The following is a 16451-nucleotide window of genomic DNA, read 5'->3' as shown; positions in this document are numbered from 1 at the left end:
GCGCATATTCAAAATAGCCATAAAAATAGGTGGATGGAAACGTAGCTACTGATCGCTTGCATGGCAGTGTTTCAAAGCTGCGTCTGTCAGTGGATCCGTCATATATATGATGAGAGCTGCTTGACGCATGCTTTCAAAGCTGTTGTATAAAAACCGGTCCCACTTTATTAGGTCTAAGGTTGGGTTAAGGTAAGGGATATGTCAACATTGTGATTCTAAATGTAATTACAGAAGTAAGTAAGTGGCAATTGCAAGCTTACAAGCAGATCATTAATAGTAATAGCATTTAAGGCCACTTACTATAAAGTGGGACCTATTAACCAACTACACTATGGCACTGACATTGTAACTTATCAGGAAATGTCAGAAATGTATTTAAAAATCAAATTACTGTTATTGTAAAACAATTTTGTCGAGATATAAATTGATATTCAGATCTATGTTTGCTCCTTCCAGTGGTATGACTACAGCCTTTGAGTCACATGGCGCTGGATTAATCCGGCTTTTTGGATGATGAGCAAATCTTCTGTGTTGAATTGTCAGTGTAACTAATGATTCGATCTGTTTGAGATCTTGATTTGCGAACACAAGCACAATAAGCATATTGGAGTTCTTCCCAAATTCAGTGGCTGTATGTTGGAAATTCCCATTGAGGTGGTTGCCATTCATAGGGTGTGCATCTTGTTTTGAGATGCTTTGCATATTAAGCAAGAGAAAAGTAGTAGCTGAGACATGAAAAGTCTTAATAGCAGGATACCTCTGACATTTCCAAATCTTATTCCGTGTTGAATTGTTAGTGAAACTAATGAGTTGATCCGTCTCAGATATTGATTTATGAACACAAGTACCTTGGAGTGCTTTCCAAATTCAGTGGCTGTATGTTGGATATTCACTACATTGAGGTGGATGTCGTTCATAGGGTGTGCATGTTGTTTTGAGATGCTTTGCATATAAAGCAAGAAGATATAGTAGCTGACATGTTGAAATTCTTAATAGCAGGTTACCTGACATTTCCAAATCCGATTTCATACTGAATTGTCTGTGAAACTAATGAGTTGATCAGTCTGAAAACCTGATTTACAAACACAAGCACATTAACCTTTTTGGAATGCTTTCCAAATTCAGCGGCTGTATGTCGGAAACTCACTGGCATGGAGGTGGCTGGCGTACATAGGGTGTGGATGTTGTTCTGATATGCTTTGCATATAAAGCGGGAGAAAAGTAGTAGCTAAGACGTTAAAATTCTTAATAGCAGGTTACCTGACATTTCCATCCTGTGACTCAGCCGAACGCTCTTTGTTAACTGTTGATTTCTACAGCGTCTGTTATTTTGGAATCAGTGCCGATTGTGACGCACATTACCGTTGGCATTTGCTTAGAACTCTCTGAAAGCCATCTTTTGCCCTTTAGTCATTTCAAAACAAACTGTCATATAAATGGCTCAGCTTGTGCTGCTCTTATACTAATGCCCATGTGTTTTGTTTTGTTTTTTTTCGAATGGTTTATGGTGCTTCAAGGTGACCATAATGGATACCGGAGTGAGAGGGACGATTGCTGTTGGTCTGGTTCCTCAGTATTACAAACTTGACTATCAGCCCGGCTGGCTTCCGCAATCAATTGCTTACCATGCTGATGATGGGAAGTAAGTTCACATGGAGAAGTATTTTTTATGTCTCTTTAAAGTGGTAGTTCACTCAAAAATGAAACGACTATAACCATATACTCATCCTCCACTTGTTCCAAACCTCTTTGTGCTTCTTTCCTCTTTTGAACACAAAGCAATCAGAGATGGAATGAAATGAAGTGCAAATGCTTTGTTACTGTACTTGAGTAGATTTTTCTGGTGTCAGTACTTTACTCCACTTTTTATTTTTCTGGGAATTGGCAATGTAAACATGTTTATACCAGGTAATAAGATGCGTTTTAGTTAATCGGATCACAGGTAGAAAAGCAGACCCCCTAGTTTTTTGCGATTTCGTGATCGCTGAATACAACGCAAAATCAATAAATAAAAAAAAAAAAAAAAAAAAAAAATATATATATATATATATATATATATATATATATATATATATATATTAGATCCTGCAAAATTCTTAATAAAATAAAATAATCATAAAAAATGTACAGTTGAAGTCTGAGCAGATTTATTTAACACATTTCTAAACAATAGTTTTAATTACTTATTTCTAATAACTGTTTTATTTTATCTTTGCCATGATGAATGTAAATAATATTTTACTACATATTTTTTAAAACCCTTCTATACAGCCTAAAGTGACATTTAAAGGCTTAACTAGGTTAATTAGGTGAACTAGGCAGGTTAGGGTAATTAGGCAAGTTATTGTATAATGATGGTTTGTTCTGTAGACTACCAAGAAAACAAATAGGTTGAAGGGGCTAATAATTTTGTCCCTAAAATGGTGTTTAAAAAATTCAAAACTGCTTTTATTCTAGCCTAAATAAAACAAATAAGTCTTTCTCCAGAAGAAAAAATATTATCAGACATACTGTGAAAATTTCCTTGCTCTGTTAAACATCATTTGGAAAATATTTAAAAAAGAAGAAAAAAACGTGAAGGGGGCTAATAATTCTGACTTCAACTGTATATCTAATAAAGAATAACATTCAAAACCATAATCAAATTATATTGATTTCAGTTTGCAATTAAATGTTTTACATGACTTATAGATGTTGCATTCGCAGCACACCTGATGCATTTGAGTGTCTCTTGAAAAATGACGTCTCGCCTGTGCCCTCACAATCATTACATTACATGGTGTGCGAGTGTTTTACATGGGGTGCCTGTGCAGTTAGCAGATGCGAATGAAGCACAAGTTATTTACATGTGAAGTCAATGCAAAAATGCGATTAGACATCATGAGGCACAAATTGGGCATTTTGTTTATTTGACGTGCTTTAGACTGCAAAAAAGTGCGAGCAAACATCTAAAGAACGTAGCAATGGAACAGACAGAAAAGCAAGCAGCTTACAAGTGGTTAAAGGATGACAACCACTGGACTTGAGCGAATTGAAAGACATTATTTGTGACAACAAAGTTAGGTTTTGTGTTTAGGTGATGAAACACGAGTTATTTTGTTTTGATTATTTTGAGGGATGTAAACAATAACAATGGTCCAAAAGTTTTTTCTGTTTTACATGTTTAATTCCCATGGCTTCCGAGAATCCAAAGAGGTCCACATATTGATAAATAATATTTTGATAGCTGTATTTTTAACGTGAAGATATGATTGAATTGCCCATACAGTTATGAAATTATATGATAACATGCAGGAAATGTTCAAGGGCCAATGACATATCCGCATTGAAATGGTCTATAGATGTATACATTTTTTGTGAAGTAGTTGTCATTGTGAAACTAGTTTGTATTTCAGGCCGTACTTCTTTATTCGCAAAAGTGTAGTCAGTAATTCAACTTTTACCAGCATAGTTTTAAATGCGAGTATCTGTACTTCTACTTGAGTAAAAGATTCGTGTACTTTTTCCATCTCTGAAAGTCATATACACTGAAGAATGTTGAACATTCACTTCAGTAATATTTTTTGGTCCTACTATTGATGCCAATAGCTGATTCTGTCAAGAATTCTTCAGAATATCATCGCTTTTGTTCAACATAAGAAAGAAATTCTTAAAAGTTTTGAATCCAAGTCTGAGTAAATGGTGAGAGTTTTATTGTTCTGTGAACTCTCCCTATACATGGCTCAAACAACAACCCTTAAATGTTTACTTTTTTATTTAATCAGGGTTCCCACACTTCTTAAAAGAGCTTCAAAGTACTTGAATGTCAGACATATGAACTTGACATATGAGTACTTAAAAACAAACATAGGTGCTTTAATGTAAAGTTTATGGTGTTATTTCAGCAATTGTACTGTACTGCTTTCAAAAACTGAATGAAAAAACAGAAACATTGGGTAACACTTTATAATAACTACACACTATGGATCATTTATTAAGCATTAGCAAATAGTTGATTATGAGTTAAGCATTAACTCTGCATTAATAGATGTTAATAAGGTTGTAAATACATCAACAAATGCTTTGTTCTAGACTTATTAGTACATGTGTAATGTATTTATTATTTGTGTTTTCATACTTTGTTAATGATTACTTTTTCATTACTAAATTAAGTATCACATTATTTCCAAACAAGGGATTTATAAATAGTTGGTGGTTTTATGAGATCATTCAGAATGCATAAGTATAGGATTAACAAACTTTTCAAAATAACATTTATATATCTAATTATTCAGGCATATATTAATAGCTACTTTGTATGCTAATAAATGCTTTAAGTCAACTTCTTCCATTTTTGTAAAAAAATTAGGACTATTTATGATTTAAAATGGCTGAATAATCACATAAATTTAAATTTGAACAGTTTATTAATCATTTACTTACACATTGTGAATGATCTTTAAAAACACCAACAATTTTTAAAATAACTGATTTGTAAATAATGTGATACTTAATTTAGTAATGAAAAATGAACCATAATAAAGTATGAAAACAGTATCATTAAGAACATTATACATGTGTGGTTAAGTCAAGAATACAGCATTTGTATCTGTGTTTATAAACTGCTTACTAACGTCTGTTAATGTTGATTTAATGCTTAATAGATCATTAATGAACTATTTGCTTAATAAATGATTCATAGTGAGTAGTTATTTTAAAGTGTTACCAAAAATTCTTAATTTAAAAATCTAACATTTAATTCAACGAACAATGCATCTTATTAATATTTCAGAAACCACATTTGATAACTACCAGTAGTGAATTCAACTAATTGTATTTGAACATGACATGTCTACATTTGTGAAAATTAGACATTCAAAACATCATCATTATTATGACATTTTAATGTAAATATTAAGTGTAAGTGAAATTTTAAGTATAGGAAGGACTTTAATGGCATTACACACTCACCGGCCACTTTATTAGGTACACCTGTCTAACTTCTCGTTAATGCAAATTTTTAATCAGCCAATCACATGGCAGCAACTAGTACTAGTACTGTACTAGTAAGGTGTACCTAAAAAGTGGCCGGTGATTGTATATGCTTGGGAGTTTGAATTAAGGTGCTTGATTGAAAATATTTAATGATTTAAAAAGTCCTTGAAAGTCATTGAATTTGGTGTCCATGAATGAGTGGGAACCCTGTTTAATAGAAAATTGTTTTTTTAAACCCCTTTTGAAAATGTTGATATCAGGAATAAGGGTCACGTCTTCCTTCCAAGAACTTTTCCAGGTATTAGTCACACATGGCTGTAATCTCTCTTTTTCACAGGCTGTATAACGGCAACCCTGTTGGTCAGCAGTTCGGTCCTAAGTGTAACCGTGGTGACCGAATTGGCTGCGGTATCTATGCAGACAGTTTTGATGCTGGACTCGTCACTGTGTTTTTTACAAAGAATGGAAAGGAGGTGAGTCTCAACATCTTTGGCACATCACCATTTTTCGTAAATACCTTCACATATTCTCTACACTGTATGTGACTCTAGCATCGCAGATTCTTCGCTTGATGCGTACAGCATAAATGAAATGAGGCAGTGGTGTCCAAAAAGAGGTGTCCTGCATATTTTAGCTCCAACTTGCCTCAACACACCTGCATGGATGTTTCTAGAAAGCTTAGTAAGAGCTTGATTATCTAGGTGTTTCTGATTGGGGTTGGAACTGCAGGACAAAGGCCCCCCAGGACTGAGTTTGGCCACCTCTGGAATAAGGCATCAGTTTACTCTCAGACATAACACAGATGGAATCAAATCAGGAATTGGCAGCAGCTTTTGCGATGAATCTACTGCATCATAGTATATGCATCACAGACCAAAGTTAATATTATTGTTTTTTACTGCAGAGACAAATGCTCTACTAATGTCATTTAAAGGTCATTGAATCCTCTTAACTAAATGATTTTTTTATATAATAACTGACTCAAAATCTTGTCTTTGAAGTGTGGTGATAAATAAAATGATTATCAAACAATCATACATTCTAATAAAAAATTATTTCACTATTAATAGTGAAATTGGCTAATTATTGCATCCCTGTTAACGATATCAGTGCATTGTGCAAAAAAACCTTTTCTACAAACATATCCAAATGTTTTCGGCTGCTCGCTCCACTCGCTCATGTCAGGTGACTCGCACTCTGCGCAGCCCTTTAATTGCAGCTCGTGCTCTAAACAGACACGTGTCGCTTCATTACTATAGCAGCAGTTTTTTTGACTGAACTAAATTTATTTTTGATGTCTTGGTCACACTATTTGGAGGGCTACAACAAATTACCTCAGCCCGCAGGCCGCCAATTGAAAAGCCTTGTTGTAGTTTGTTACTTTCGTCCAAATGGATCAATGGTTTTATTCATGTCACCTCAAACTACAGTTTTTCATCACATCATAACCAATCAAATACTCTCTAGTATCTGACATGCCCCTTCCCCTTTAAGATGCTTCTCATTTGCTTTTTATTTAATGCACTTGAGCTCAATCACTCTCACTGGTTGAGAGGTGACCAAACAAAATGTTATTAGCTGATTTTTTTTAAAAATGTGAGGAGCTACACTTTGTAGCCACCCTTTCCTTGTGTTTCGGTTGAGATTATGCCAAACATCGAATAAAAATGCATATTTCAAAGTAGGGTTGTAACAATATACCGGTATGACGGGCTACCACGATTTAAACGTGCACGATTATCATACTATGAACAATTGCATATCAACGGTTTTAACCTTTAAAGACCGAGACAGCCGCCCGCGGCTAAAAATAAGTATTGCTCTTAATTGTTTAATAACTTTTGATCCGCTGATCCGATTCATACAATTCAAAGATTGGCATAAAGAAGAGAATCTCAGCTTTCCAGTGCTGTATCAAATAACATTCGCAGACTTTTAGAGGCTCTGGAATCAGTGCGGTTACGTCATCAAAATTTGACAACGCTGATTTGACAAAGAAACGCTCGTCACTGTGTCTCCGGACAAACCAGACATGATACATTGATGCATTGTCCCTCCTCCATGCCCAGATTGGTTCAAACTCGCTATATCACAACCAATAAGCATAGGTTTCGCTTTTGTTTGTGGACCAACAATGAGCTTTTTGAACAACACAGAATGAGAGATAGGCATACATTTATGCGTGGCTAAATAAAACGCAAAAAAAAAGTTTTGCATGAAATAATTCTCATACTAAGTACTTTTGCATGCACAGCAGCACAGAAACATGACAAAACAGTGACACAGCAAAGACGAACTGCTGCTCTTGCTGTTTTCAAAAGACGCAAATGAAGGTGCAGCTGTTTGTCTGCATTGCAGACAACCATATCCAAATCCATATCGATAGACAACCATATCCATGCTGGCACATAAAACCTAAGGATGTTCCATATTGAATCTAGTTTCGTTATGTAACTATTTATAGTATAGTAAATATTTATATCTATTTTTTTACTGAGGATTTGCACCATGTTTATTTGGACTTTATTTGGACTTTGACACATTATTTATTATTTTCTTATTTTTTTTGATTTGTTCATTGTAAGTGGTGTTGTTTATAGTAACTGAAAATATATTATTTGGGAAAAAGTCAAATTTGCTTCACTGTTCTATTATTTTGTAACATTTGTAACATACCGTATACCGCGAAACCGTCAAACCGTGGTATTGTTTTAGACGATTATCATACCGTAAAAAAATTCATACCGTTATAACCCTATTTCAAAGCACTTCACGGGACCTTTAAGACTTCTACGTGTGCCTATTTAAAATACTTAGTCAATCAATCTATTTATAATGTCCAACTGAGTAAATGTTCTAACAATGGTAAATCTATTGAAGTTATTGCTGTGTGTTAACTTTGACGACGCTTTGTTACAATAATTGCATGCTATAGATTTAAGCATTCTTTAACCGATCACACAACATCTGCATCAGACTATGATTTCTGTGCTCCTTTGATATGTAATGGTTTTGTTTATTGCTCTATTACCGTGCTTACAAGAATCTGTTGCTGTGAAGTCTTTGAACACACACACAATAGTCTAGTCTTCAAATTGAGGGTTGTTTTCTGATGACTGGTTTTCCTGCAGGCCAGATAGTAGGGTCAGAAGTGATGCAGACACCATTTCAAAGAGCAGTCTTTATTTTCAGTTATAATGTGCTGTAAAATAGCGGTTAGCTTTATGGAATGCTTTAACAGAGCTCTCTTTATGTGTGTGTGTGTGTGTGTGAATGGAAGGTGGGGTCAGTGGTGGTGCCCGTGGCTCCAGATGGGCTTTTCCCTGCCATTGGCATGCACTCCCTCGGCGAGGAGGTACGGTTGGACCTGCAGGCAGAATGGGGTTCAGAGGAGGAGGACAGTGTCATGATGGTGGACAGTCATGAGGACGAATGGGCACGCCTGTATGACGTCAGAGTCAGCGGCACGGTGAGTCGGGGAGGGGGGCAAGCATCAAAGACCAGATCAAATGTGAAGCCAATGCGTTTCATAATCATTTTTCACTCTGCTGTTTCTTGGAAAATCTGATGAGTTGAATGCAGAATGGTGAAATGCTGTAATGTAAGCCATATTTGATACTGGGTTAATGGGAAGTCTTTCATATTTAGGAATAACAGGGCGTCCATGGATCCTTAAAAAGTCTTAAATGCATAGTATCAAATAAGGCCTTAATTCATCTTAAAGGGCTGGTCCACTACGATATTATATTTAAAACTTTAGTTGATGTGTAATGTAGCTGTGTGAACATAAACAACATCTCTAAATGTAATACCCTCAAAGTTCAATGCAAAGGGACATATTGGCTTTTACAGAGTTAGTTTAGCAAAGCCTACATCAAACGAAATTTGGGGGCTACAAACAAATATAGCCGGGCTAGTGAGATCACAAACCCTTTAGGTTACATGCATTTACTGTGTTTTTCAACAGAGATTGTTCTGTTTCTGTATTTGGGTTTTATTTGAATGATCTTCCTGAGAATTAAAATATATATATATTTATACATATATATATATATATATATATATATATATATATATATATATATATATATATATATATATATATATATATATATATATATATATATATGTATATATATGTATATATATATATATATATATGTATATATATGTATATATATATATATATATATATATATATGTATGTATATATATATATATATATATATATATATATATATATATATATATATATACATACATACATATATATATATATATATATATATATATATATATACATATATATATATATATATATATATATATATATATATATATATATATGTATATATAGCTAGCATTTGACAAAGGACAGCTTCCAGAATCTCTCTCAGTTCAGTGTTGGATTCAGCTAAAGCTGTAGCAGAAGCTGTGGATTGTGAGCCACAACCTGTAAGAATTTTTATTTGGTAAAATTGATCTATTACATGCAGTTTCTAGCGTTAACGGTATGTTGTAGTGAGGGCGTAAACAACAGAAATTGCTGTTTGGCACAGCTAACAATTTAGCTACAAATTCATATTTATCAGTCAAACCGCTGTAAACACACACTCTCTTCACCAGCACGTGCAGTGTCTCTCTATGCGTACGCTCTCCATGTGTTCTACATCTCAAATTAGAAACTTTCAAAGATAAGCGAATGTTTCATATTACTTACACATGCTTATTTCGAATATATGTGAAAGACACTTGTCAGATTTTATTTTATAAAGCAGGCATACGGTTTGCCTGTGTCATTTTCTGTCTGATTCAGGCACAAACTGAAACAGTTAACAGCTACTTTAAGTGACTGTGTTTACACAGTGCAAATCTGAACAATCACAGCCTCTTGAGGGCGGGCCTTTCAGAGGATCTAGAAAATATGACGGTTGTTTTCATGTTAGCTGAGTAGCTGTATATAATCAGAGTAAGATATATGACAAAATTATGTGATTTCCTACAAATGGAGCATGAGCACATTTGCATCTTGTAAACACAACCAAGCTTTAAAAATAAACCCTTTAAATGCATTTCAGAGTCTTAAAATGCAGTCGGACCAACCCCGTGAAGAAAATTTTGTTTCCGTTTAGAAATCTGCTTAAATCTCATCGTTAATCATCATGCAGAACAACATAGGTGGAAGCAAAGTCCATTTATAGTCTTTGGTGGAACCCATTGTGTTTACGTAATTGACGTTCACTGGGATTTCACTGACGCAAACAGAGTTTGTGGTGGTTATTTTGCTCCTTAGTAGCTTATAACAGCTGCATCAACCCATACATTAACAAATGATGAACTAGACATGCACCGATCGACCAGCCAAAGACCGGAATCTGATGATTTTTCGCATGTTAAGCCTGACCGGTCTTTTTTGTGCGCTTTTGTCATAGCGATGCCCGCAGACACTCACAGCTGCATATTAGTGTCATAGATTGATTTCACGTGGCTGCCATTTTAAAAGTGAATTTGAGGCTGCGGTGGGAAGAAACTCGGAAGTATCGCTTGAGTCACACAGGAACCTTTTGTACCTGGCTGTATATCTTAATAGCGAAAAGAACGTGACAAATTAGTAATTTCTCTGCCTTCTGAGTGACCGGAAGGTCCGTTTTGAATGTATAGTGGAAATAGAAAGGGATATCAGACCTCATTTTCAGCTAAGTTAAGGGAAACAGCACTAGTTAACTAAAGTTTTCTTTCCCAAACACAGAGAATTTCGTTTTAGATGCCATTTATCAAACTCAAGTTAATCAACTGATTCTTTTACTATATTAGACTTGACTCAAAACAGAATTTCGGCACTGATTTGCCATAGTATTTACCAGTGCAACAGAAATGACTGTAATTGGCTGTGAAGGTCATCATATCAGGCATAAGTTATTGACATTAGAATATTGTGTTTTGTTAGTGTTGTAAATGCAGTTTGGGGGCACTGATTTAACATTATTCTTATGTTATTATTAAAAATATCATTATTAATAAAAATGTTTGGAGTTTTTTCACACTTTATAGAGCATTTTGAGGGATGTGACTAATAACAAAGTATTTTCTATATGACATTTTGAACTTCCATAGCTTCCAAGAATCCAAAAAGCTCCACATATTGATCAATAATGTTATGGCAGCTGTTTTAAGATATGATTAAATAGCCTCTTACTACAGTTCAGAAATAGTTTGGCTTCAAGCAGGAAATGTTCATGGGCCAGCGACATTGCCAAATCGCAATGGTCTATATGTATAATTAACAGTGTTAATGATTGTCATTAGTAGTGTTGCATGGTCTTTTTGTTGCAAATTCTGGACTGTAAAATTAGTCTTAAATTTTATTCTATGTGGTATTAAAAAGTCTTAAATATAACTAGAATGAAATGTGCTTGCTCATGAAAGAAGCGCTGTAGATGTTGCCATATTTAGGGGTTAAGGGTTTTAACCGGCATGAAGCTTTAAATATTAATCTTTGTGGTGTAACTAACTAATCCTGTAGCGTTCTTTGGATGTGAAAGATGACATTTTTTAAGCTTGTTTCTATATATTTGTGTGTACAGCATCATGGAACATGTGACAAATCTAGAAACTTTGGTACTTTCCTTGTGATAAACTTGACATCCACAGTTATTGTGGCGAATACCATAGTATTGCACTATATTCAGAGTATCCTATTAATTCTCCCAAAATAGCTTCTATCTTGCTGCCAATTGCATGGTATCGCACATAACCACATATTTACATGGCGATGCATTCGACCAGAACACCATGACCTGTTTTCCTAGTAAAAGAGAAACATCGTCATTGTCATAGAATTCTGATTACCACACACATTCGTTTTAACTTGTAAAACCATTTCCCGGAATTTTTGGTCAGATTCTCATAAGAAGTTTAAAGGGGGGTATGGTCATTATGAAGTGTTGAAGCATTATGAAGCCTCTATCTGGTTCAATATAAAGTAAAATAGTAGTATTCTTGCAATATAAAGTGGAAGACATTATTATTAGCCCTCCTGTGAAATCTCAATTCTGTATTCCTTAAGTGCTGTTTAACAAAGCAGGGAAATTCACACAGTATTTTAGTTATATTTTTCCTCTCAAGAAAGTATTATTTATTTAATTTTGGCTGGAATAAAGGCAGTTTTTACATTTTTAGTGCCAATATTATTGGTTCTCTTAAGAAGTAGAACAAACTATAAGAACTGTTCTCCAATGACTTGCCTTATAAATCTAATGTGCCTAGTTAGCTAATTAAAATAATTAAGCCTTTGAATTCTACTTTGTTGAATACTATTGTCCTGCAGAATAACTAACAAAATATTATCTATTCTAATGTCATCATGGCAAATATAAAATAAATTAGTTAACTGAAACTTTTAAACTAGTACATTAAAATATCACCAGGGCTTGACCTAACTTTTTATTTTTTAAATTTTTTTACTTTTTTTCACAGTCACTGTGGCTGATAGTTTTCTAACTTTACTAGCCGATCGCCATTTTCACAAGCCCGATTTTGTTATTTGGAAAACATATTTTATATGCATAAAATTTGACTTGTGTTGTGTATGCTCTTGCTCATTGAGTTTTTATTTAGTTTTTATTTAACATGACTTTTCAGGGCTCAACGCTAAGGATTTACCAAATTTTTCTCTGACCACACCAAAAAACGGTCAAACTTTATTTTAATGGTCCATTTGTTGAATTTAGGTTGCATTACAACTAATTCTTATTAGATTATAAGTAGACTATTAGGTTGGGGTAAGTGTAAGTTGACATACTTGCAAAGTTTCTTATAGTCAGTGAAATATCTGTTGAAGGAGCAGTGTCAACAGATATTAAGCAAACAGTCTACTAATACTTAAATGGACCATCAAAATAAAGTTACCAAAAAAACTACTAAACTTCTGAGCCCTAAATAACTTTAAGCAAAAGAAAGCAGGTGAAAAAGTGTACCGTGTGCTATAATAAAAGGATGATCATGTGAAAGTTTGAAGGGAAAGCACTTGCAAAAAAACCTTTAAAAAATCTCGAGCTCTTGAGATCATGGGTCCACAAGTGTTGCTTTTTGTCCAGTCTATTTAAAAGAAATTCGCACGAGTTACACCAGTAACACCAGTTACGTTTCCAGGGCCCACTTTCGCGCAAGGAACCATTTTTTAAAAACTTTTAAACACTCGTGCACATTACCGAAATCAGCCTTGAAACTGAAGCCCTCATTGGTGCATCAGGATAGCCTGTATCACCATTTGCATGATCATACTCCCTTTCGATATTCACCTGCTTTCTTTTGCTTACTCAAACACGGCTATCATCGGGATCTCCTGCGCTCGCCCCTCATTGGGCAATCCTTATTGTTGAACTCTGCTTTTTAAGAAAACTTGGTAGTGGGAGTGACTGTCTAACCCACCTCTGCAGAAAATTACCCACATTTGTTGGGTTTGCGGGTGTTAATGTCAAGCCCTGAATATCACTCGGGTAGTATTTGAAAACAATCTTTTGATTTGAAAAAGAAAAGTTAAAAGGAGGAATCATTTGTCTTCTACTGCCTATTAATCTTTTCATACATAAATATATATAAGAGGTCAAAATTAATTGTTTCTTCGATGCACCGCGATGCAGACGTGTACAATTCGGGATCGGTTTATTAATAGATCATCATCTACAATAATAGTACTAATAGTACATCTTGTTAAGTACTGATGTCATTTATCTCATATGCGCTGTCCTGGTAGAATACTATTCAAATGAAGCTAGGGTGAGTAATTAAAACACTCTAACTACTTAAAAAGCAGACAACTGTGCACTATTCAATGACCTGAGTTTGCTGAACAGTCTTTCACTGACACTAAAGTACAGCAATTATTCTAATATGCTGAATTGGTTCTCAAGAAACATTTCTTTATAATATTGCTGTTACCAAATATTTGGTATTCTCAATATTTTTATGCAAAATGTGATTAATATGAAGTTCAAAAGAACAGCATTTATTTGAAATACAAATTATTAAAAATATTAGGGTCTGTTTTCTCAGCGTCTAAGTGTTACTTTGATGCTCTGCCTGCTCGAAATCAATCAATTTTTGAATCATCATATAATAAAGGTTAGCACCAACAAATTATGATTGAAATTATGTGACTCTAAAAACCACACATTACATTACTTCCTATCAGTCATTGAGCAAGTTGACATCATCTTCAATCAAAGAAATAACAAAACACCTGGAGGAATGCAGTGATGAAGGAGTCTGCCGAGGCTGAGCGTGTGTGCCGTTGTGACTGAGTGGAGGGAATTGCTTGCTGGAGGCAACATTTTTTCGCCCATAATTCCTCAAAGTAGTGTTTAGATAAAGTTAAAAGGAACAAGCGCTCTTGTGTTTGGCTCGGTTGTGATGCAGAGACCTCCCAATAGAATGAGACTTCGGTACAAAGAGTGCAGGGTGCAGATGTTCTTCTGGGAAAAAATGTGCGCCCATCATGCTCACCTTCCCATCTGATACCATGGACCTTCCTTGGCCTATTAATGCTAATCTGAGGTCACGAATGCATACGGCATAAAGTGCTGTACTGTCGTTATGCTTTACTGGGCTGATGGCACGAAACGGGCAGCACAGGCTATAACTGGCACTAGGCCAGCTTGTAAAAACTCAATAAGAGAACTTATTGGCTGCCAGAAAATCTTTTTGCCTTTCTAAATTGTGGTTCGAAGGTTTTCTCAGCTGCGTGCTTTCTCTGTGAGTCCTTTTGGCTTGGCGAGAGGGTGTCCCAAGACTTACAGACTCTCCTGATAAGGGCATGTTTTGACATGAACCCAAAAGGTTGGGCAGATGGATCCAAGTGCAGATGCCCTGTGGTTGATTTTTCCATGTTAGTCACCGTGGAGTATGTTTCTTTCAGAGTTGGGGATCTTGCGAATAGATGGATTTTGTGCAAAGCACTCATAGGGCTGGGTGATAAAATCCGTATCGATATTTATTGACCGAACACCATTGTCAATAACGATAAAAAAAAGAGTTTGGTATCAAGTTTTGATATGAAAACTATAGATTTATTAAAATGTGGCTGCTAAGTGATTCACTGAGAAATTCTGCTCTCACTACCTGTAACGTTGACTTACATTATGCTCACTATCCTCAGTCCGTTCCCAATTTTTATTCTGTAAAATGTCCAAGAAAACACAGCGAAAATGAACCTCATTAAGTTTCAACCTTTATTACAGCTCATAACAGTCATTTCTCAAAGAGGGAATAACAATTATCTTACCTGAGACGGTGTGTGGGAGCTTGAGTGCCCAGCAAGCGCACCGTTGTTATTGATGGCTCTTGCTTGTTTATTGATGCCTGTGACAGCAGTGACGTAATTTTAACAATGGAGTGACGCTTTTTGATTCTTACTAGTAATCAGATCTTCATATACTATAACTAAATAACTATATTTCGTGTTTGTATAGTACGCCCATCGAAAATTCATCAGTCGTATACAAACAGACAAAGAAAATGTCTTATCTGTGTCTGTTCTAATCGCAGATTTTGGAATTGTAACCTCGTTAGATTACAAGTACGCTCCGTTTACCTTTTCTTTTTTATAATAACAGATGCGTGAATTTTATTTACGCACAAAATATTTATAACATTGATTTTATTCCATAAAGCCAGTTATTAAATCTATGTTCCAAAAACACTGCTTTCGTGTAAAAGAACAGACAAAATGCATACGTTTTTCATTTTTGCCTAAAAACTGCCTCATTTGTACAGCCCCTAAGGTTCATCAGGCATTTGAAGATACTTATCTCCCAGTGTTCACGGGCATGATCTTATGTAAACCAAGTCTTAAAGTGTTCTTTTGCAATCTCTCCCAAGAGAGCATTTTATGGCCTGTCTCCGGCAGATCCAGCATACTGTCTGCGGCTTTCACAACTCTACCAGTCATTCCCTTTATTATGGAGTAGCTCTTGGTTCATTTGCAATAGTTTCTAGTAGGAAAGAAGATTTACATTTTGCGGTTAAACGAATTAGAAACCTCTATCTTCCAGAAACGAACAAACTAGAAACATCTAGTTGCTTTTGGAAAAACAACTGTATTACAGTATCAATATAGATATCAACATCATTATCTTGCAGAAATCTTTGTCTGTTTATCAAACAAGGCCAGAGGAGGTTTACGCAACTTTTATGTGATGTCACTCAGTAACAATGCAATGAATTTATTAGATGGATGAACCTTAAATGGGGTAAAGGAATAATCCTCACTCCCCCAACAATGAAATCTCTTGAGATCATTTAATTACTTTAGAATACAAAAGAAGACATGAACGTATTTGCTTATTTAAACCTGGCATGACAGCTTGTCATTGACGTCTTTGGCACCAAACCCTATTGATCCTTGCGTGCCTCAAGTAACTGTTGTGACGGGTTAACTAGAATGTTTAAAACTGGAAATAAGATATAACAACATTTTA

General features: G+C 35.0%; 1 protein-coding gene across 1 annotated transcript in view; it reads left to right on the top strand.

Annotated features, from left to right (window-relative positions):
- spryd3 (SPRY domain containing 3) overlaps positions 1 to 16451 on the top strand; it is an 87194-nt gene that overhangs the window by 15375 nt on the left and 55368 nt on the right. The window contains 3 exon segments of the mRNA NM_001105694.1: positions 1518 to 1642; positions 5312 to 5447; positions 8255 to 8443. Coding sequence (NP_001099164.1) covers positions 1518 to 1642; positions 5312 to 5447; positions 8255 to 8443 — 450 coding nt within the window.

This window comes from Danio rerio, chromosome 23, assembly GCF_049306965.1.
Source record: "Danio rerio strain Tuebingen ecotype United States chromosome 23, GRCz12tu, whole genome shotgun sequence".
Taxonomy (NCBI): domain Eukaryota; kingdom Metazoa; phylum Chordata; class Actinopteri; order Cypriniformes; family Danionidae; genus Danio; species Danio rerio.
This window is presented reverse-complemented; position numbering and strand designations above follow the sequence as displayed.